General features: G+C 34.8%; 1 protein-coding gene across 1 annotated transcript in view; it reads left to right on the forward strand.

Annotated features, from left to right (window-relative positions):
* The first annotated feature begins 944 nt into the window (after positions 1-944).
* LOC120144958 overlaps positions 945-23,031 on the forward strand; it is a 51,124-nt gene continuing 29,037 nt past the window's right edge. The window contains 20 exon segments of the mRNA XM_039158889.1: positions 945-1,104; positions 1,107-1,148; positions 1,629-1,732; positions 2,240-2,374; positions 2,472-2,522; positions 6,444-6,538; positions 6,625-6,742; positions 7,044-7,145; positions 7,224-7,412; positions 7,500-7,660; positions 7,999-8,169; positions 8,756-8,876; positions 9,054-11,048; positions 11,324-11,449; positions 11,679-11,816; positions 11,914-12,040; positions 12,102-12,205; positions 19,742-20,381; positions 20,454-20,641; positions 21,826-21,929. Coding sequence (XP_039014820.1) covers positions 1,053-1,104; positions 1,107-1,148; positions 1,629-1,732; positions 2,240-2,374; positions 2,472-2,522; positions 6,444-6,538; positions 6,625-6,742; positions 7,044-7,145; positions 7,224-7,412; positions 7,500-7,660; positions 7,999-8,169; positions 8,756-8,876; positions 9,054-11,048; positions 11,324-11,449; positions 11,679-11,816; positions 11,914-12,040; positions 12,102-12,205; positions 19,742-20,381; positions 20,454-20,641; positions 21,826-21,929 — 4,763 coding nt within the window. The 5' untranslated portion in view covers positions 945-1,052.

A 23,031-nucleotide genomic window follows, 5' to 3' on the forward strand; every position in this document is an offset into this window, starting at 1 on the left:
CTTAATTAATTCAATTTATCGATTTATAAATTTAATTGATTTAATTTTTATTTAAAAATTAATTAGATTAAGAATCTAAAATCTTTTTTCAGTAGACGTGGATAAATATTGATATCTTAAAGTTAATTTTTGGAAGTAATATGGAATTAGCGGGTCATTCCTAAAACAATAAAATTATCTTCCTCGGATCTATTGAGGGTTGAGAGTACACAAGTGTTTTATTTTGAATCTGAATTTTTTTATTAGTTACTTATTTTATTAATAATGTATATATTGAAATTTATTTGTATCATATTGTGTAACTCGAATTTTTTTCGATTGATTACCTATTTTAATGGTGGTGTCAATCCTAAAATTTTATTTATGTCCATCCATTCAAAAATTATATGTCTGAATCTCTATAATCAAATTCTAAATAGCAAAGGTTAGGTTTAATTTGACCACGTAAATTAAAATTGAGTAAACTACATGTTTAGTATTTAAATTATTACTTTTATTCTGTTTGTGTACCCAGACTTTAGTTTTTAAAAATCATACTTATAATTTAATTTAAGTTTCTTTTTGGTACCCTGTCGTTAAAAACTTAACGATGATGTTGATGTGTCACCATAACGTAATGCCACATCATTTAAAAAAAGTAAAAATACCATATCAGAAATTTTGTTAATTGTTTATGGTGAAGTACCAAATTAAAACCATAAACAAAACATTCGACATGATTTTGTAAAAAATGAAAAAATATAGGTATCAAAATAGAATAAAAGTAATAATTTAGGTACTAAACTTGTAGTTTATCCATTAAAATTACCTTATATCCTAAGAGTTCGCGCGCAGAGTATTTTTGGAGAAAAAGTCGTTTTCTTATTATCATTATTCACCATAATCTTCTTTGGTGGGAGAAAATAAGAAAAAGAGAAAAAGAACCCAAAAAAAAACCTATGATTTATTCTTTTCATCCTGTATTGCCTACATCTTACAATTTTTTGTGCATCTTGGATCAGTAGTATCTTGGGTTGTCAAATTCAAGAACCCACCAAAGAAAAAGAGCAAAAATGTTGGAGGATCAAGTGACTAACCTCTTGCAGAGGTATTTGGGAAATTACGTGAAGGTCTCAATAAAGAAACTCTTAAGATCAGTGTTTGGCGAGGTTTGTGATATTTTATAAACTTTTTTTTCTTTTGGGGTGTCTCTGTTGGGTTTAGTCTACGACTGTCGACATAATTCACTATGGGTTTCCTTTTTATGCTTCCTGTATTGTTTGTAAGCCTTAGTTTGAATGTTTCTTTTCTTTGAATGTGCTTCATTTGGATACACTTGGGTAGTTTGGGTTCACGATTATTATTGAGGCATGATTAGATTGGATGAGCCAAAAAACAGCAGAGATAGTAAACGTGAATGCTGGTTTATTTTTTAGTTAAATGTAATTTTCAATTGGTCTACTGCTACTTGCTTAATCTTTGAAGGTGGATGAAAGCGTTAGTCAAATGACTATCATATAGTATTGGTTCTAAGTGATCATAAGCATGGAGGGCTATCTTAGATCAGTAGCACCAATAGGTTGCTTCTCTTGGATTCTGCAGTTTTCTTGATTATTTTTTCTCTTATTTTCTGAAATGTAAAAAAACAGGTGATGTTGAGTTAACAAACATTCAACTGACGCCAGAGGCACTTAATGAGTTGAAGTTGCCGGTGAAAGTTAAAGCAGGATTTCTTGGATCAGCTAAACTCATGGTTTGTGGTGTAGAATATTGTTGTCATAAAATTTTATTGACGTATGGGGCAATCCTCAATGTCTTGGGTGTTTTCTGAATTTCTTGGGGATATTTTATTAAATTTAAAAACAAATGAAATTACAATAGTTCATGAGCGCGAAGCCTATGACGTGATGAAGCTGGTGCTGAAGATGGTTGAGATGAAGTTAGTGATACGGTGACTGTGTGGAAGCGATGACTGGTTGGTAATATATTATGCCTGATATTGAATTGTAAATTTAAGGAAACTGCTGTTTTGCACGCTACTTCTAATTTCAGTAAATATGAGGAAGGCTAAGAGGGGAAGATGAGATTTGAACCTTGGATGTTAGTCCTATGAAAAAGATGTTAGTCCTATGAAAAAGGGGCAACGACCGTTTCATGAAGCTTGTGTTGTTGATGCAACTTTTTCTTAGAATGCATTGTGTAATTCTTGTAAACTTTGTTTCATTCTTCTAAGCTTGGGTGTTTCACATGCTAACTTCAGGTTCCATGGAGTAGGCTTGGTCAGCATCCGGTTTTGGTTTACTTGGATCAAATTTTCCTTTTAGCCGAGCCTGCAACCTCAGTTGAAGGGTGTAGTGAGGATGCTGTCCAAGAAGCAAAGAAAAGCCGAGTACGGGTAAGACCTTTGTGAGCAGTGTGAACGTTGATAATGTTAACCATATAAAAGTGTTTTAGATTGAATTTCTTTTATTAATTTAATTTTTTGGTAATAGAACTTGGAATTGAAGCTATTAGAGAGGATGCACCAACTGAAGCCGGCAATGGTATTTTTAATGAGATTTTCAATAAATTGCTTTTGATATTGTCTGTCATTTGTTGGTCATGGTTCTGCTCATGGTTATTTTTTTGAACAGTTTGTTTTCTATTTTTAGACTTTCTTTTCCATACATAAGTTTTCCCCTTTATGATCCTTGTTTCTATTTCTATGAATTTTCCCTTTATATATGATCCTTAAGCATCCAGGTTTTATGAAGTTTCTTTGCTTACAAATATCATCAATCATTAGAACATATGGTGATATGAGGTAGTGTAAGTTGGAACATATGGTGTTTAGTTATTTGAAGGGGAGAAAATGAGTGTGATAGGTAGAGAGAGAGTTAGAGAAAATTTGAAAAAGTCCAACACCTCCGATGAGGAATGGACTGTATTCATTGATAATCTTAGTAAGAGGGTTTCAAAAGGTGTGTTAAGGGATTATTTTAGTCCTTATGGTCAGATTTTGAGAATTTACATCCCACGTTTTTTAGAGAAACCAAATTACTTTCTTCAACGTTTGCATTTGTCCAATTTGCGGGTGAAGAGTGTAGAAAGAAGGCAATCCAGTATGTTAATGGAAAGTGGATTGATGGGAGAAGAGTCTCAGTAGGGATTGCAAAGTATCAAAAGGCTACGAGGAGGGAAGTTGGTTATGGGAAGAGGATGTTGGAGAACAAGTCAGGAAAACAAGAAAGTTCAAAAATCGGGAGGATTGATGAGTCGGTGAGAAGCATGAGGGATGGCAGATCGTATAAGGATGTTGTGAATACTGATCATAATATGAGAAAAGAACCAGTTTCAGGGGAAAACTTGGAGGGTTCAAAGCAGAATGCAATTGGTGTGAGAAATGTATGGGAGATACATATACCATTGGAAAATTACGAGTGGGTTAAGAGATCACTAACAGGGATAATGAAGCCTTCCTTTGAGTAAGATACGATAAAGGAAGCTTTGGAGCATGAGGGAGTAGGAGTACAGATTTCGAAATGGGGTTATGCATGGAATGCTTGCATATTACATTCAATATGATTGATGAGTTTTCATATGTATGGATGAACAAGAAAGAAGAGTTGTTATTATACTTCGATTGGTTGGCTCCTATGCTGAATGATGGAGTTCCGTTGGCCCTTTGCCAAGTAGAGATGTATGGAATGCCTCTATTGTGCTGGAATGATGCATTCATTAAAAAACTTACGAGGAGGTAGGGAAAATTTATTTATTTCTATGAGGAATCAAAGAGCAGATCGGATCTTTCATCGGCAAAGGTTTTGCTCAGGGTAAAGAGTCCTTTTGATGTCCCAGATACAGTCACAATAGGTTTCTATGGCAGATCGTTCAAAGTAAAAATTTCATTGGGTTCAGTCTTGAAAAACCAAAAGAATGTTGGGGAAGAAGGATGAGAAATTTAAAAAAAAAAGGAAAGTGATTATGTCTTGTCTTTGGAGGGGGATAGCCAGCATCCTATTCTGGAAAAAGCTGTAAACCATGAGATATCAGAGGAGTCCAGGATGAAAGTCATCTCTTGGCTGAATAATGTTCAGAATAGTTGTGATTATGGAGTAAATGGGGGACAAGTCCCATCGAGTAAGTCAACTGCTGAAAATTCTAATTGTGGGTTATCAGTTTTCTTTGAGAAAAAAAAGACAAATCAGGTTGAGAATCACGTGGGTCTTGGATTGAGGAAAATAAATTACACCGACTACAAAGCACAATCAATTGACAATGGGGCTGCCTTTTCACCAATTAAGAAAATAATACCTAGTGGGCCTGCATATAATCTAAAGTGGATTGGAGAGGAAAATAATACTGGTAGATTTATACCCTAGCCCAATAACATTTCAGCTATCCATTTGGAAGTTACTGATGATGGTGATGCTAGCTGTTGGAAAGATAATACAGGGAGGTAGAAAGAAATGATTCAAATTGAACAGATTGTTGAAGCGGATAAAGAATAGTCTGTCGGGCCGAGAAGTTGTGAGGGGGATCATGTTTTCAATACACAGATTTCTAAAGTTCTAGAGAGGGAGAATGTTACAGTTGAAGAAAGGGTTTGGGAAATGGATTTGAAAATTCGCTAATGAAAAAGATAGTCAGTGGAAAAAGTTGGTTTGCTGCAAAAATAATGTTAGCAACTTGTCTCTTTCAATAAGCAAGGTTGTTTCTCCTCAAGATTCATGGATATGAAGAGGTATTTTGAACAATTATGTGAAAAGGGACAAGATAAGAGACTGTTTGAGAACTAATTCAAAGATTCAGGTGGGGAATGGTAGGTCGATAGCATTCTGGACTGATGTTTGGGTTAATAATTCGACCTTAAAAACACAATTCCCCATGATTTTTGCTTTGTCTACTAATAAATGGGGAAAAGTGGCTGAGTTTGGTGGTTTTGAAAATAATGGATGGGTTTGGAATATTCAGTTAAGAAGGAATTTATGCGACTGGGAATTGGATTAGTGGATTGCTTTAATGTATTTGATTGATAATATAGTGATGTCTGATTCAGTGGATGACTTTCTGGCTTGGTCAGGGAAGGGTGATGGTTTGTTCTCGGTCAAGTCGTGTAGATTGACGCTATCGAGCATCAATGAAGGAAATTCCGAGTGGAATGAGTGGGTATGGTCTGGATTGGCTTCTCCTAGAGTTGAAACATTTCTATGGTAGATTTCACATCACAAATTGGCTGTTAGGGTGGAGTTGAAGAAAAGAGGTGTTCACTGGAAGATGTGCTTTGTCCTTTATGCCATAAGCATGAAGAAATAATTGAACACCTTTTCATCTCATGTTCTATTGTAGGTGAGATGTGGAATACATTCCTAAGGTTATAGGATGTTTCTACTGTTTTGCCACAAGACCCTACTTCCCTACTTTGTTCTTGGTCGTCACTAAGGCAGAATTCTTCTATTTGGAAGTTTATCCCGGGAGTTGTTTTCTGGTCATTATAGAAGGCTAGGAGTTTGGTAGTGTTTGAAAACTTTAAGTTTGACAATTCTTCTCTGTCCTTCATTGCCAGATTTAGATTGGCTAAATGGTATTTAGCAAAATTCCCTCAGGTTCGTATTCAGGCTGATTTACTGGTAGGGGATCCCTTGCTTGCAGACAGGTCTAGCACAAAGAAGGTTAATTGTTGGCTTCCACCTCCACCTGATTTTTTTAAATTCAATGTCAATGGAGCGGTAAGAGGTGATGGGTTACAGGGGGAATTGGAGGAATTTTGAAAGATTCAAAATGATATACTTTAGCAACTTTCTCTATTACTGTTGGGCCAGGTCCTCCTACTTTGGCTGAGTTGAAAGCTATTAAAGAAGGAATTGATTTCTTTCTTTCTTCTGACTGGGCTTTGCAGGGAAGACTTATAATAGAGAGTGATTGTAAAACTGCATTGGACTGGATTATAAAGCCGTTTTGTGCCCTTATGTTTTTAGGTTCTTTGGTTAGGGAAATTGGAGCATTAGTTTCTGCTAGGGAGATTATTGTTAGATTGATTCCTATGAGTTGTAATTGGGAGGCAGATAAGTTAGCTAAGGAGGGCATTTGTTGAATGTGTGCAATCTTATTGTTGTAATGTTGTGTTTAATTTCAGGTATTTTGTAAGGTGTACTCTTATGTAATTATGGTTTATCTATAAATTGATGTATCATTTTCCTCCTTCCGCTATTTACCTCTTCACAAGAGCTAACTATGAGGGAGGTTTTTAATGAGGCCTCCTATTTCTATCAATATATATATATATATATATATGTATGTCTTATCTTTTTTGGAGCATAACTGTATTCCACTTCTTTTCCCTTGATTCTGCATTTATCCTCTGACATTTGCCAATATTTGTTTTGCTTGTGTAAAAAAACTGGTTTTTGACTTCTGAGTCATTCCTTTACTGAACTTTAAATTCGGGTGTTGATTATGATTTAAAAGTACTTTTGTCTTTGAAGAATAACTCGTGGTTGGGATCCCTTATCAGCACAATAATGGGTAACCTGAAGCTCTCCATCTCTAATATTCACATCAGATATGAGGATCTTGAGAGGTAAAGAAAAAACCTAAGGGTTTACGCTTTGTGTTCTTAGCAATTTGTCTGGAACTAAATTCTCTTTTTCTTCCTTTTAATGTTAGCAACCCTGGTCACCCTTTTGCGGCTGGCCTTACATTGGAGAATCTCTCTGCTGTAACAACTGATGATAGTGGGAACGAAACTTTTGTTACTGGCGGTGCATTGGATCGTATACAGAAGGTAAACCTCTTTTAGTAAATATCAAAATTTGATTTTTCATTGTTTCTATTAGTTTTGACGGACATAAGTTTACTAAATATGGATTATCATAAAAAGGCTTCATCATATTGTTTCATCATGATTCTATATATTTATACATCACACCACTGTGACTGTTGGAGCTCTTTTTTTCTCATCAGTTTTCTTCTGAGATTCACATCCTTTTGATTTCCTGCTCCCTTAATTTCCTACTCATGAGTATTTTATTTATTTTTAATTATTTACGATGTCCGATTTGTGTTTTTATTCCCCCTACTTATAGTCCATTGAACTGGATCGGCTTGCTCTGTATTTGGATTCTGATACATTGCAATGGTATATCGATAAACCGTGGGAGGATTTACTTCCTGTTGAGTGTGTTCAGGTATTCCCGTCACTTTCTGTCTGTTGGTTTTCTTAGTTCTAGACCAAGAAGAATGTCCTTGTTCCCCATGAACTGCAGGTATTCAAATTTGGTACAAAAGATGGTAGACCAGCTGATCATCCTATAGAAGAGCACAACTATATCCTGCAACCAGTCACTGGCGATGCAAAGTACTTGAAGCTGCGGCAGAATGAATCTTCTAATAGTGATCAGCCTCTCCAGAAAGCTGTAGTGAGCCTGGATAATGTGACACTTTGTTTAACAAAGGTTATTTCTAGTTTTCCCATCTCAGAAGTGCTTTTTGATTATATTCAGTATAGGTTTTTAATGAAATTATCATCTTCGTACATGCAGGATGGATACAGGGACATCTTAAAAGTGGCTGACAACTTCACTGCATTCAATCAGAGGTTAAAGTATGCCCATTACCATCCGCGTTTCTCTTTGAAGTCAAATCCAAGGTCTTGGTGGAAGTATGCTTACAAAGCTGTTTCTGATCATATGAAGAAGGCTAGGTACCTAAACAAGATACTTCTATGTATTTCTGTTCTAGATTTCATTTATTGTTTATTGCACAACATCTCATCATATGATTGGCCTCCACCAAGATAAAATCTTTAATCTGTACCATCTTGGAAATCTTTAAGTGTATCAATGAAACTCAATACTGTTTAATAGAGGATGGTTCGTATCTTGGATTTTCTTCTTTGTTTCCCGATTTCTCTTTTATTAAAGCTAGGACATAAAAGTTTATGCACGTGGGGTACTTTTCTCTTCTTTTTTTACCATGATTGGATTTTAACTGGATTTACTTTTGGTTATGCATATTCTAAGAATCTCGTTGTTGTGGCAGTGGAAAAATTTTATGGGAGCAGGTTTTGAGATATGCAAGATTGCGAAAGAAATATGTATCCCTATATGCATCACTGCTTAAATCTGACGTGAATCGACTAGTAGTTGCCGACAATAAAGAAATTGAGGAACTAGATCGTGAACTTGATATTGAACTTATACTGCAATGGAGGTATTGTATGACCTATGACTATAATAGAGCTATTTAACTAATATGCATATTATTTTTCTCATTACTCTTATCCTTTGAGGAGTTGCTCCCTTGGAAAGTGTACCTTTTATTTCCTTGGGAATGATTTTCTCTTGATTTAACTATCGCCAAGAACAAAGGTTCACACATCAAATTGAACAACAACATGTGCATTATAATTGCATAATGAGCTTAATCCTACTACTTTGATATTAATCTCCTTAGCTTCATGTCAAAAAATGTTCTATCTTTTTCTTTTTCAAATTCTTATAGGTATCTAACTTTTTTTTTTTGATAAATAGGTTGGCCTCATTAAAAAAACCCCTTCATAACCATCAAGCAACAATAGTGACTCAACGGAATATTTTAATGAGCACTTAGGTGATTTTTTGAAAGAGAAAGGGATTTTTCATCACTCTACATGTCGGGATACCCCTCAACAAAATGGCATTGCAGAACGGAAAAATAAACATTTACTTGAAGTAGCACGTGCCATAATATTTTACATGCATGTTCCCAAATACTTATGGGGTGAAGCAGTTTTAACAGCCGCTTACTTGATAAATAGGATGCCTACTAAGGTGTTAACATACAAAACACCACTCGATTGCCTAAAATCATCTTTTCCTGGAACAAGGTTGTTTTCTGAGTTACCTGTCAAACTTTTTGGATGTACTGTCTATGCTCCTGTTCCATGCCAATTTCGTTCAAAACTTGACCCACGTGCTACTATTAAATGCATTTTTTGGGGTACTCTTCAAATAAAAAGGGGATAAGTGTTTTGATCCTCAAACAAAAAAATTCATGTGAGTATGGATGTGTCGTTTTTGGAAACAAAACCTTATTTCACAAAAAATTCTCTTCAGGGGGAGACAAGTGATGTAGAAGACAATTTTTGGGACATTTCTATCCTACTACCCAATGTCATTTATCCTACACAAAAACCATGCATTTCTGAGAGTGGTCGCTTTGAAAATCCAAATTCAAGTGTTTCTAATAACGATTACCTAGGAGAACCAGGTTTGTTGGTGCCTAATGAAGGAGATTCTCGTTCAGGGGGAGAAGTACTACAAACTAATCAACGTGATTTGAATTCTGAGCTTCAGTTTTATACTAGGAAGAGATTTCATTTGAGAAATAAAGACTCAAATATCAACCCTGCACAAAACCAATCTGAAGATTTAAGTTCTGGTGTCGAAACTTCAGGTAATCCTATCCCTACTACACCTTTGATTTCCTCCACTTTGTCCAACAATTCACCTAGTATTCCTGATCTTGATGTCCCTATAGCACTTAGGAAAGGTGTCCGAAATTGCACTCAACATCCCATTGCAAAATATCTTTCCTATCACAGACTATCAAAAAACCATAAAGCTTTCACATCTAGGATTTCACATTTGTTTGTTCCAAGGAATATACAGGAAGCATTGGATGATCCGAATTGGAAATTAGCAGTCATGGAGGAGATGAATGCTCTAAGGAGAAGTGGTACATGGGAGATTGTCGATCTAACCAAAGGAAAGAAAATAGTCGGGTGTAAATGGATGTTTACAATAAAAAGTAAAGCTGATGGAAGCGTTGAGAGATACAAGCCGAGATTGGTGGCTAAAGGCTTTACTCAGACATATGGGATTGACTACCAAGAGACTTTTGCTCCTGTTTCTAAAATAAATTCTATTAGAGTGTTGTTATCTCTTGCAGTGAACTCCGATTGGCCTCTACATCAACTTGACGTTAAAAATGCATTTCTCAATGGTGATCTAGAAGAGGAGGTATATATGAGCCTACCGCCAGGATTTGAGAAGAAACTTGGCAGTAACAAAGTATGCAGATTACATAAGTCACTATATGGACTCAAACAGTCACCAAGAGCTTGGTTTGACCGCTTTGGAAAGACAGTTATCAGTTATGGCTTATTGCAGAGTCAAGCTGATCACACAGTATTTTATAAATATTCAAAAGATGGTAAAGTTGCAATTTTGATTGTTTATGTTGATGATATTATTCTCACTGGTGATAATGAAACAAGATTAACTATTATGAAGAAAAGACTAGCAAAGGAGTTCCAAATTAAGGACCTGGGAGCACTTAAGTATTTCCTTGGAATGGAATTTGCAAGATCTAAGGAAAGCATATTTGTCAATCAGAGAAAATATGTTCTTGATCTCCTTGGAGAAACAGGTCTACTTGGTTGTAAGATGGTTGAAACTCCGGTTGAGCCAAACTTGAAGTTACAAGCTGCTAAGGTTGAAGAAGTAAAGGACAGGGAACAATATCAGAGACTTGTAGGGAAGTTGATTTACTTGTCTCATACACGGCCTGATATTGTTTTTGCAGTTAGCATGGTAAGTCAATTCATGCACTCACCAGGGGCGGAGCATTTCGAGGCCGTCTATAGGATCTTAAGATATTTGAAAGGAATTCCAGGAAGAGGCTTATTGTTCAAGAAACATGGACATCTTCAAGTTGAAGTCTACACAGACGCAGATTGGACAGGAAGTGTTACAGACAGAAGATCAACATCTGGATACTGTTCCTTTGTTGGAGGAAACCTAGTTACATGGCGGAGTAAAAAACAAAATGTGGTAGCTAGAAGTAGTGCTGAAGCAGAATTCAGAGACGTTGCCCATGGAATCTGCGAGGCGATGTGGATAAAAAGGATTCTTGAAGAATTAAAGTTTTCTTACTCGACTCCAATGAAGGTCTATTGTGACAACAAAGTTGCTATTGCTATTGCTCATAATCTAGTGTTTCATGATCGCACGAAACATATAGAAGTGGATAAACATTTCATCAAGGAGAAAGTCAATGCGGGAATAATATGCATGACATATCTTCCAACTGATGAACAATTAGCTAATGTACTAACGAAGGGACTACACAAGAAGCAATTTGGTAATCTGACTAGCAAGCTGGCTATGGAAGATATCTTTAAACCAGCTTGAGGGGGAGTGTTGGAAATTTGGTCATTAAAAGCCTTGATTTAGTCATAATCTGTGAGATATTCTAGGATTTGCTTTCTATGTAAATATAGAAAGTAAAATATGTAAATCAAGAAAAAGTAGGAAAGTAGAAGCTGTCAAATATTAGCTCTAATTAGTTTCTTTTTTTGTTGTAATTTCACTCTGTATAAAAGGAGCCTTGTACTCATTCAAGAAATAAGACACATATTATTTCTTCATTCTTTTCTAATTCCTTCCAATGGTTCTGTGGCAATAAAAGTTACTTGAATGTTGTTCACTTTGAAATAATGACAATTCTGGTGAGGATAATTACTATATCCTCCTTGCTAGACTAGTTCAGTAGATTCTAAGAAATTGGAATAGAAATGGAAGAGATTCATTGATGGTCTTTCCCTTGTGCAATGTATTTGAGGTGGGACAAGTAGTTGGGAAATATTTTGTGCAATGTACATCATATTTCAATTGTTAATCTAGCTAATTTAATCTTTTGCATGCATTTTCTTCCCTCTTTTCTCTTATGGAATGCAGGTTCAAGACATCAATTTAAATGTTGGTACTGAATCAAAATTAAGTGAAAACATTATTAAGGATGTCAAGGGGGTTTCTATTATCATCCACAGGTCCCTTCGAGATCATCATGTACCAAGTACTGAAGCTGCAATCAAGGTAGTATTTATTAATACTGGTACATGAAGCAAGAACCTTTAGTCTTCTTGCTCTTTTTGGGAACAAGAATATTGAAGTCTGAGACATCATTTTGCAGATAGAGGAATTGAAAGCAGACTTGTCAGACAGGGATTACAAGATTGTTATTGAATGTGCACTTTCGAATATATCTGAGATCCCACATAGTGTTCCACCAGTAAAAAATAATTTTTTTTATCTCAACTGTAGATGTTGTAGAACACGTTATCCGTCAAAATTTGGTTAGTATTGAGCGTAGAACTCCAGATGGTGAAACTTGGACTATTCTGAAAGTTTCTGTTGTTATAAGTCTCGTTGAATTAAGATTATATGTTGGGGAAGAACGGGGTTCACCTCTAGCCACTGTACAGGTAAATTTCCGTTAAAGTGTGTGGTGCAGTTCTATTATGTCAATTCATTCTTTGAGATGAATGGTTTTAGGAAGCATGTGATGTCCTTCAAAAAAGGAAACCATACTGCATGTTTTTAAGTTGATTGTTCATGGTATATAATAAATTGTTTGCATGTGCATGTCTATATTTTATTCCACATTGTAGAATATTAGGAAGAGAATGCTTTCTTGTGTATTTTATTCATCAACATAGTAAGCATTTATACAAGTATAAATTTTAGATTATAGATTCCTTAGTTTAAAATTCAAATTTAAATTCCTAGTCTTATCTCTAAATCAGTTTTGTAGAGTAGTTTACTTAGGATTGTTCTCTAAAGTTCTATAAATTAGAGAGAACTTTATTTTTGTAAGCAAGCGAAAATAAAATTCAGAGATAGAATTATATTCTCTATAACTCACATAAATATTCTAAAAGGTAAGATAATATCATATGTTAATTACAGAATATATATATATATATATATATATATATATATATATATCAACCCTAAAATATTAATTGTGCCTAGTTTGTTACATAGATAATGACCCCGTTAAGGGCCTTTGTGAAGATAGTAATCATATCCTTTTGAATTTTTGTGTGAATGAAATAACAATCAACCTCAATATGTTTCGTTTATTCATGAAAGACTATATTAAAACCAATGTGAAGTGCAACTTGATTATCACACCATAGTTTTGCAGGTACTAAAACCTTAATTCCTGCTTCATTGAGGAGCTAATATACCTATATGACTTCACATAGACTTGATCATAGTCCTATATTTTGCTTCCACACTTGATCGTGAGATCACATTTTGTTTGTTGCTCTTAATGAAATCAACTTTCTTCCAACAAAAACACAATATCCTGAAGTAGATCTTTTATCTTCCTTACATCTTGTCCAATTTAAATATGAAAAATATTTGATCCTAGTGTCACAATAGCATTTAGGTACTCAACATAAAAGGGGAACTTAATCACAAACATGCATCAGCATATTCTAACCAATCAATCAACATAACAAATGGTCGCCCAGTCTCACCATAACCATCTAGTATAGACCATAGAGGGGGAACCTGATCTCAAATATACCACAGTATAATTCTCACTCATAATGTATAATATTGTCTCGATGTCACCATAACACTCAGGCCAATCATCATGTATATTCATTCAATAAATGACCATTACACTTGGTCACAACATACATAACAATAGGTCACACATATCATTCATTGCCTTTCAAGGCCAAACAAGATAATGTCATGCACGAGAGAGAAGGCAGAGAAAAAGAAGTTAGACTCGAAGAAAGTAATTTGGGAATTACTAAGGAAGGGTTAGGGATTGAGAGTAAATTAATTGGGAAATTTAGGGATTGGATGAAAGAGGAGAGTGCACGTGGGAAGCAAGTGATTATTAAAACAATAGATATAAAAAGGGAAGTCCATTACCTATGCAGCAAGAACCGGCCTGCAATCCAGCCAACAACCCAAAGGAGGAAAATATTTAGTTCTTATCTGCAGGGAATCTGTTAGAAGTTAGTTATACAGCTGTCACTTTCACAATTGCCATAGTACATTGTAATGCAAATAAAACCATGTACTGGGGAAGAAAGAAATCACCTGATGAATGAATGAAATTCTGATTTCTGAAATCTCTATGCTTTTCTTCTTCTAAAACCTTTATTCCTTCGATTTTTCCTTCTCTATTCTCCTCAGTTCATAACAAATTGGTATACAGAGCCATCACTCCTGGCAATCAACGCTTGAGTATGCCAAAAAGAAACCAAACAATGCCAGAAAATCCTGATCTTTCTGCCATACGAAAACAACTTGAAGATTTAACAGCTTTGATGAAGTAATCACATGATGAAACTAATCCTCCTAAATGGTGGAAAAAGCAGGAAAGCCGATTGAGTACGTTGGAATCTAAACTGGAAACAAATCAAAGATATGTGGAGCAGATCTTACATATTTTGAATGATAAAAAGAGTGAGCAAAAGAAAATTAATGGGGATTGCTTTACTCAACTACAGGAACAACAAATTCATGGGGAGAAAGGAATGGGTCAACTTTAACTGGGTGAGTCTAAACCTATTTTCCTCACTCCTAAAAGGATGTTATCGGTGGCAATAGAAGGCACATATAACGTTTCTCAAATGTTCGATAAAATGTCAGCAAGTGTAGCTAGTGTTGTATTTCCATCTATCACCAGCACCATGAAAGCTAATTCACGGCTGCAGCAGAACGTCAGTCTGGTTTGATACACCAAACTGATTTCGCGAGAAAATCGACTGCAGCAGAACGTCAGTCTGGTTGGATACACCAAATTGATTTCGCGAGAAAATCGACTGCAGCAGAACGTCAGTCTGGTTGGATACACCAAACTAATTTCGCGAGAAAATCAAGAATTGCCTATGTCGATTCAAGTTGCTACCTTTCAACCATTTGTCGTGGATTTATCCAGACTCTTGGAGGGCGAGACTCAAATGGTTATAAACTCACAGAAACAATTAGTTGATTTTCCTTCAAAGGCAAAGGTGGTTTATTTTCTACAGTGTCAAACAGCTGGTAACTCAAATAAGTTGAATTCTATAGTTCAATCCATGCTTAGAGAAATTTATTTCATGATGTTTATGACTACCAATGAACATATTTCGACCCTTGATCCTTATGTGTTTAGACTTTTGTGGATGGGACGGAGTATAATTTATTTGGTTAGGAATTGGAGTGTGAATCAAAGGTTGCACCTTACGCTTTCTATTCTGTTGAAGTTGGGTATACCGAGCATTTTCAGTGGTCTCCTAAAATTATTTCATGACTCCAAGAATGCACTGGGTAGTCTCTGTTTTGGCATAGATTGTTTTCATGCATGGTGCAACTTGAAAGTCAATGGGACTAGGAAGAAACTAAGTAGTCCTAAAGGTCAGGGGGAACAACAAATTAAATTTCATCCGTGCATAATCCGAACATTAAAGAGGAAAGGTTTTCTTGTTATTTATATGTCTGTTGGGCATGAACAGATTATGGTAATTTATTTAGGTGGATATAGGTATATTGTTGGCTATAATTTTGAAATAATGAGAAGTTATATCCATCATTCCAAGTCTGAAAGTGGGCCGTTGGGTACAGGCAACAATTCTTTTGTTGCAACGAAGAATAATGTTGTGAGTTATGAGGTGGAAAAGGGTAAAAGAGTGGACTGCAGAAGCAAGGAAAAGAATGAAAAGGTTGTCTCTGGTCGAGTCACTAGATTAAGAAGTTCTGCTCAACCTTCCATGTCTATGAGTGGCCTTTCAGGTACAGGCAACACTTCTACTGTTTCTAAACAGGATGGTACGGTACCAGCAGAATCCATCTGCAAATCAAGACAACAGCTTGATGTTCATGAGTTATTGGAGTCAAAATTTGTCAGACCTGTTTATAATACTGTATATTATGGTGTGAAAACTGAAGAAAGAGGACAATGCTGGAGCAAAGCAAGGAGTGAAGATGTTTTCACAAGGTCAAGAAGTTATGTTTAATCTCCAAAATTTGAGAATAGTTCAACAGGTGCAGAAAAAAGTTCTACTGTTGCAAAGCAGGATAATATTGTGCTAACAGAATCCATTAAAAAATCAGGACTAGAGCATGTTGTTGTTGTTGAGTTATTGCAATCTGTCAAACTAATTGATGATGATATAACCTGTATGGTAGAAAAGCAAGAAAAAGGTCGATTTCAGAGCAAGGATCATCTGAAAGAGAGGGGAATTTGTAGTGTTGGAAACTATACACGGTATAGTGCAAATATCATGTTAAGTGGGTTGGTGGCAGATAAGAAAATTATGTTTACTCATCTAATGGAATATGAGGGTGTATTACGTTGGACTATTCTGGATTCAAAGATATACTATAGGGAGGAAGAATATTCTAGTTACTATGAAGGATCAACTCTCCTTAGTTGGTATGGAGAAATTATTGACAGAACAATCATTCTCATCAATGCGGTTAATGCTAAAACTTATGAGGTTACTGATGCAGATTATAACAGTCTTTTGTTATTTGGGTACACATCGGTTCGATCAGATTCAGCTGCTGGAGAACTTAGATTGTCTGAATCAATTGAAATTTTTTTCCTTAAACTTCAAATGGTAGAGATGCTTGCTCTTATCGGAAAAGAAATAGAAGGTGGTCAACTAAATATTGTTGAAGTGATTCCAAAAGTTGAAACCCAACAGTGGGTTTAGGGCAAATATAAGAAAGATGTGGGGTATAAGTTTGGGTCTACTGAAGTTGGTCACAATGGAAACTTGGTGAACTACAAAGCTTTGAACGATTATTGTTCCAGTTTCAATACTAGTCAGAATTTAATCTTTTGGAGTGCTCTAATCTTGCAGCTGCCAATCCAAGACCCATGCTTAGCTATTGGGTTTCTACCTCTTTATTCTGTTGGTCTTCGAGTTGGGCAACTTGTTACATTGAAACGGAGAAATGAGAGCCCAAAAGATATAGGGAAGAACAAAGTTTCACAAAACAATCATGGGGTGTTGTATGAAGTGAATGTGAATTTCGATAAACCACCTACTCTGCTATGGTGTTTAGAATTCACAGTGCATAAGGTCCCATATATATTGCAGAACAGAATTAAACAACATGCTGATAAAAATCGAAGTGAACGATAGTTTCAAATTGGAGAAGAAGTATACTTAAGATTGCAATCTTTCTGCCAGAATTTACTCGTACGATGGATGAACTTGAACTCAAATCACGATACTTGGGAAGCTCATACCAGTCTCATGTCTCGGTTTCCAAGTTTCGATCCTTGGGGACAAGGATCTACTCGTGGAGGGGGTAATGTCATGCACGAGAGAGAAGGCAGAGAAGAAGAAGTTAGACTCGAAGAAAGTAATTTGGGAATTACTAAGGAAGGGTTAGGGATTGAGAGTAAATCAATTGGGAAATTTAGGGATTGGATGAAAGAGGAGAGTGCACGTGGGAAGCAAGTGATTATTAAAACAATATATATAAAAAAGGGAAGTCCATTACCTATGCAGCAAGAACCGGCCTGCAATCCAGCCAACAGCCCAAAGGAGGAAAATATTTAGTTCTTATCTGCAGGGAATCTGTTAGAAGTTAGTTATACAGCTGTCACTTTCACAATTGCCATAGTACATTGTAATGCAAATAAAACCGTGTACTAGGGAAGAAAGAAATCACCTGATGAATGAATGAAATTCTGATTTCTGAAATCTCTATGCTTTTCTTCTTCTAAAACCTTTATTCCTTCGATTTTTCCTTCTGTATTCTCCTCAGTTCATAACATATAACTCAGCTACTCAACCATCACCGCCAACACAATCAAGTGAGGAAATTTCATCTCTCATCATTACGTAACTTGTTCTCGTGAGTTGTAAATAAGCTTAGGTAGTTTGGGTTTATTATTTCTATATAACTCTTAATTAGTTTGGATTAATTTTATCTCTAATTTAAGATTTAAAATTATTGTACAGTTGTTAGAAATCCTAGAAGAAGTAAATCTCTAGGTTGTAGTTTTTAAAAGAACTTACTTTGTAAAAGTTAAAATAAAATGAGATACTGAGAAAACAACTTATATCAATAGACATTATTCACATAACATATTCTTCATCTAGAGGTTGATCATTCATTAATGAATCACTACTCATATTTAATTCCATTTTCTCATAATCTACCAATAGACTTGAGAGATAGCTTACAAATTATCAATTTTTCGCTCTCTTTCAATTTCGATACACTTAGGGGATTTTTCGTAAACTTTTACCTACCAAGGGATATTTTGGTTACTTACCACTCTAAAGGGTCATTTTAATAACATTTGCAAATTTGAGCCAGCCTTTAGGCAAAATTCTCTTATTACGAGTCATCCTTCGATCCTACCAACCTTTTTGAAGTCAAATTTGATTTTTAAAATCAGGGAGTATTGATATCAAACTTAGGCCATCAATACCCTTGATTCGTATCGATACCAAAAAATTATTCAAAAGTTCCTCGGTATTAATATTGATGAACAATATCGGTATTTAAGGCCATTTTAGCCTAAATTCTTCACCAATCCATACGGTATCGATACTATTCTTCAAGTATAGATACCTTAGCCCAAAAATGACTATTTTTAAGCTAAAAATCATTTTAAAAGCCTCTCAAACACTCTAGTTTAAGCCTAAATTAATTCTTAAGACTTATAGGGGGTTACATCGGGTCATTTAACACAAATATAACTCATGTCTAACATCAAATATCATAGTTCGAATACAAAACATGTTTTAGTACTTTAAACACTCAACGTACATATACACCCAATAAAGCATCTCATTTATGAAGTTCAAGTAGCATTTCAAAGTTGGAAGTGTACTACCTTGATGCCAGAATATCAAAATAAAGCTCCTTTACTCGGCTATCACTCGCCTTCTCATTCTCACTTGCACTTAAAATGCTATTCAACCACTTGAACTAATCAAACAAGTGCAAAACAAATTACTAGAATAAACTAGAGCTTAAAAGGAATAAACAAATGAGCTTAGGAAGTTAAAAATGAGATCGAATCATTAGTTAAGCTCAAGAGCCAAAACCACTCTAAAACCTCATTCAAACTAAATACCATCTTTTATGGAGCTGTGAAGCTTAAAATGAAACTCTTGAATCTTCAGAACTTAATCTTACCTTATTGAATTCAAACTCTATATAAAAAAGGCCTAGTAATTTTTTTTTTTTGAGTAAATCCAACCAAAAGGCCTAGTTTTCCCCTTTGGAGAAATGGGGAATTATGGAGAAAAAAGGTGAAAGAAGAAAGAGAAGATTGTGAAGGGAGAAGCGCTCAGCTTTTTCCCTTAAAACCCACACAAAACTCGAGAATCAACTTAATTTTCATCAATGATTTACTAACTTTTTTTTTTGTCATTCCTCTTTTGATCTCTAATAAAAAAAATCCTTTTTATGGTTAATTGGGCTCAAATTGCATCCGTTTTGGCTCACATTCAGCCCAACGATTCCAATCACCAACTCACATTGGTATTTCTTGGGTCTATCCTCATGCGTTGACTTAGAAATGTAGGGAATTACAAGAAAACCTTCCCACGCATGAAGGATTAGTGAGATCTTGTGGTGACACATGTGGATCATTTATTGAGATTCTCATGACCGAGAACTGGCCAACCGCACGACGAACCTCCCTAGGTTGGCATTTTCAAAAAACCTCTCAAGCATGCCTTTCGAAATTCGACATGAACCTTTTTCACCGTAAACATCCCAAATTTTTTTTGTGTGGTGAACAAAAAATTACAAAACAAATCCTAGAATAATTTTAGCATATCTTATACAATGTAGAATATTAGGAAGATAATGTTTTGTTTTGTATTTTATGCATCAACCTAATGGGTACATATTCACGTAAAAAGATCCTATAATAGCTAAAGTGGTATCTATTAATTACATAATATCCTACATTAGTTACAATATATATCAACCATATGATTTACTTTTTGATCTTTGTTGTGCAGGCAAGAGGTGCATGGCTTCTTTACAAGTCTAATACATTAGGTAAAGGTTTTCTTTCAGCAAGTCTTAAGAGCTTTTCTGTGATTGATGATCGTGTTGGAACTAAAGAAGAATTTAGGTTGGCAATAGGGATGCCAAAGAATCCTCTGGTTTGTGTTGATGAAACCACGGGCCAGGTCATATATAATGCAAACGTTAGGAAAGAAAATAATATTAAAACATTTCCAACGAGGTTTCTTCTTGATGCTAATTTGGTTCAATTCTCGACATCTTTATCTGTTTGTTTCCAAAGGCCACAAGTTCTTGTAGCACTGGATTTTTTGCTGGCAGTTGTTGAGTTTTTTGTTCCTGCAGTTTGTAGTATGCTATCAAATGAAGAAGATCTAAAGTCTTTACGTATGGTAGATGCAATTATTCTTGATAAGTCAACATTCACCCAACCATCTGCTCAGTTCTCATTGTCACCTCTGAAACCTTTAATTGCCGATGATAAAAAGTTTGATCATTTTATTTATGATGGTAATGGTGGAATATTGCATTTACAAGGTAGAGAAGGAGTTGATCTTTCTGCACCTAGTAACGAGACTATGATATATGTTGGGAGTGGGAAAATATTGCAGTTCAAGAATGTTCATATCAAGGTATAATTTGTTAACTATTTTTTTTTCTCTTGACATGGTAAATCAACATCTTTACCAAGAACGGGTACTATGAATGGATATATAGATTCATGTATTTCACTGGGATCCAATAGCTGCTACTCTGCTTCAAAGGATGACCTTGTCTACTTGGAGGGAGGGGATGAAGGCCAACAAGTGGATGCTTCAAGGAAAATTACTAGTGATATGTTAACTCAAAATGCTATGGTTGATAAATCTTCCGAGTTCATCATTGAGTTTCAGGTTTGTTGGTTTCCTTGTTTTAATTTTTCTAATTTATATTTATCTTTATATTATTTTCTCTTTCTTCAGGGTATATTTTTATTTTCCCAAAAGTTAGCAGATTTTTAGGTCTGTACTAGTCAGTAATTTTCTGGGAAACTGAATAGATATGTATATGCAAGGATTGTTACAAGTAGGAAAGCAACATAAAAGGACATTCCAAATAGAAAAATCGGGTGGTGGAAAAGCCACTTGTGTTTTAATTATGTGATAAAGATATGGTGGAGTTTAGGGATCCCAAATTTGAGCAATGAAATTCTCCCTTTTTACGAAATGGTTGTGGGTAGTATAAGTAATACGAGATAATGAGGTACAAGTCTATGAGTTATGTCTAGATGTTTGTCTGCTGAAACTTCAAAAAGTGTCAAAACTACATATTTTCATGTTTGATCCCTTGTGCCTTACATATGTATTGATAAACAACTTATTGGATTCAATTTATAATTTTGACTATTTACTATATTTTTTAAAAAATAAAAATAAAAAATTAATTTGTATTTGTACAATATATTTTGCATTACATTATATTTAACACTTCGATGTTTCCTTTTATTTTAAGAAATTTAAAGTTGTTGATGCACATCAATATTTTTATTAATTATTAAAAGAAAATTATTCCAATTAACGCTTTTTTAAATCTTGAAATTAAAAAATAAAAGTTGAGAAAATCAATATATGCATGTATATTTATTGTTTGATAATGCAATTTTTTGGAGTCTCTGTTTGAGACGGACACATGATATTATGTTATTAGAGGGGTGAACTTATAGAACTTGAGAGACAAACTTATAAATTTTAGATGGGCGAAAATATTTTTTCAACATAAAATACAAAAAATTTGAAATTTTTAGGGGAGCAACCGTCCTCACCCATCCCACTCTAAGTCCATCCTTGGTCTCCATGCTTATTTTATTATGACTGATTTATCATGTTATTGCTATGAATACTTCTAGTACTCTAGTAGTGATCTTGATCCTTGTATCCTCTATGTACCTAATGTCAAGACTTTCATTAAAGTGATACTATGTCATTGTACTTGATTTGATATAATTTCTTTTAAGTATAATGTAAATACTCTGTAATCATTAATATAAATAATATCTTATAACCATTACTTTTTATTAGTATTTGTTATTTTTCTACAGGTAATTAGTTCTGAACTGACTTTTTATAATGCATCAAAAGATGTGGGGGAATCTCAAGTCTTATCTAACAAACTTTTTCATGCTCAGTGGGATGTGTTTGGAAGGTTGGTTATTATTTACTTTTTTGTTATTTTTATTATCATCAATTATGATTTTAGATATGAAAATGGAACTCTTTTTGATCTTGGTTGTATTTATGTAAAATTTTATGAAAATGAAAATTTCACATTTTTTATTTAACATAATACATTTTTTATAAAAGTAGAAGGCCTCATTAAAATCTCCCTTATAGTTAACTCTTTTAAAGAGGCAATTAGCGGAAGGAGGAAAATAATACCTCAATTTATTGATGAATCAGAATTACATAAGAGTAAAAGAATACACCATAGACAACAACTTATACAAAAAACACATTAAGCTCCCTAGAAACTACCCTAACAATCACTCAATCTCCTCCTTAACTAAATTATCAGCCTCCAAATTATAACTCCTAGGAATCAATCTCACAATAAACGTCCTAGCTAAAACGAGAGACACAATTTCCATGACTAAGGTACTGAAGAAAGAAGGAGCAGTAGTCGGTAACAGAATCCAATCCATGGCAGATTTGCAGTCACTCTCTATTATCAGTCTTCCCTTCATTGCCTAAACTGAGGATAGAAAAATCTCAATGCCTTTTTTAATGGCTTTCAATTCAGCCAGAGGTAGAGGGCCAGGACCAACACTTTCAGAGAGGGTCGTTAAAGTGTAACTATTCGAGTCTCTCATAATACCTCTGATTCCACTAGCCAACCCATCTTTCCTGATAGCCCCATCTACATTTATTTTGAAAAAGTTTGTTGGAGTTATAAGCCAACTTTGCACCTTCCTAAGTTGAATAGTATAGTCCCCAACCAGTAAGTCAGCCGGAATATGAATGAGTGGGAACTTGGCTAGAAACCATTTTGCCAACCTAAATCTAATAATGAAGAAGAGGGAGGATCTGTCAAGTTTCATATTATCGAAAATAATTAAATTTCTAACTTTCCAAATGGACCAAAAAACAACTCCCGAAATAAATTTCCAAATGGAGGAATTAGCCCTTAATTCAGACCAGGAACTTAGCAGGGTAAAAGGATCATGAGGCAATGTTGTAGAGACGTCCCATATCCTGAAAAATATGTTCCAAAGTTCCCTTACAATAGAACACAATATGAAAAGATGTTG

Source organism: Hibiscus syriacus, unplaced genomic scaffold, assembly GCF_006381635.1.
Source record: "Hibiscus syriacus cultivar Baekdansim isolate YM2019G1 unplaced genomic scaffold, ASM638163v2 tig00002338_pilon, whole genome shotgun sequence".
NCBI classification, from domain to species: domain Eukaryota; kingdom Viridiplantae; phylum Streptophyta; class Magnoliopsida; order Malvales; family Malvaceae; genus Hibiscus; species Hibiscus syriacus.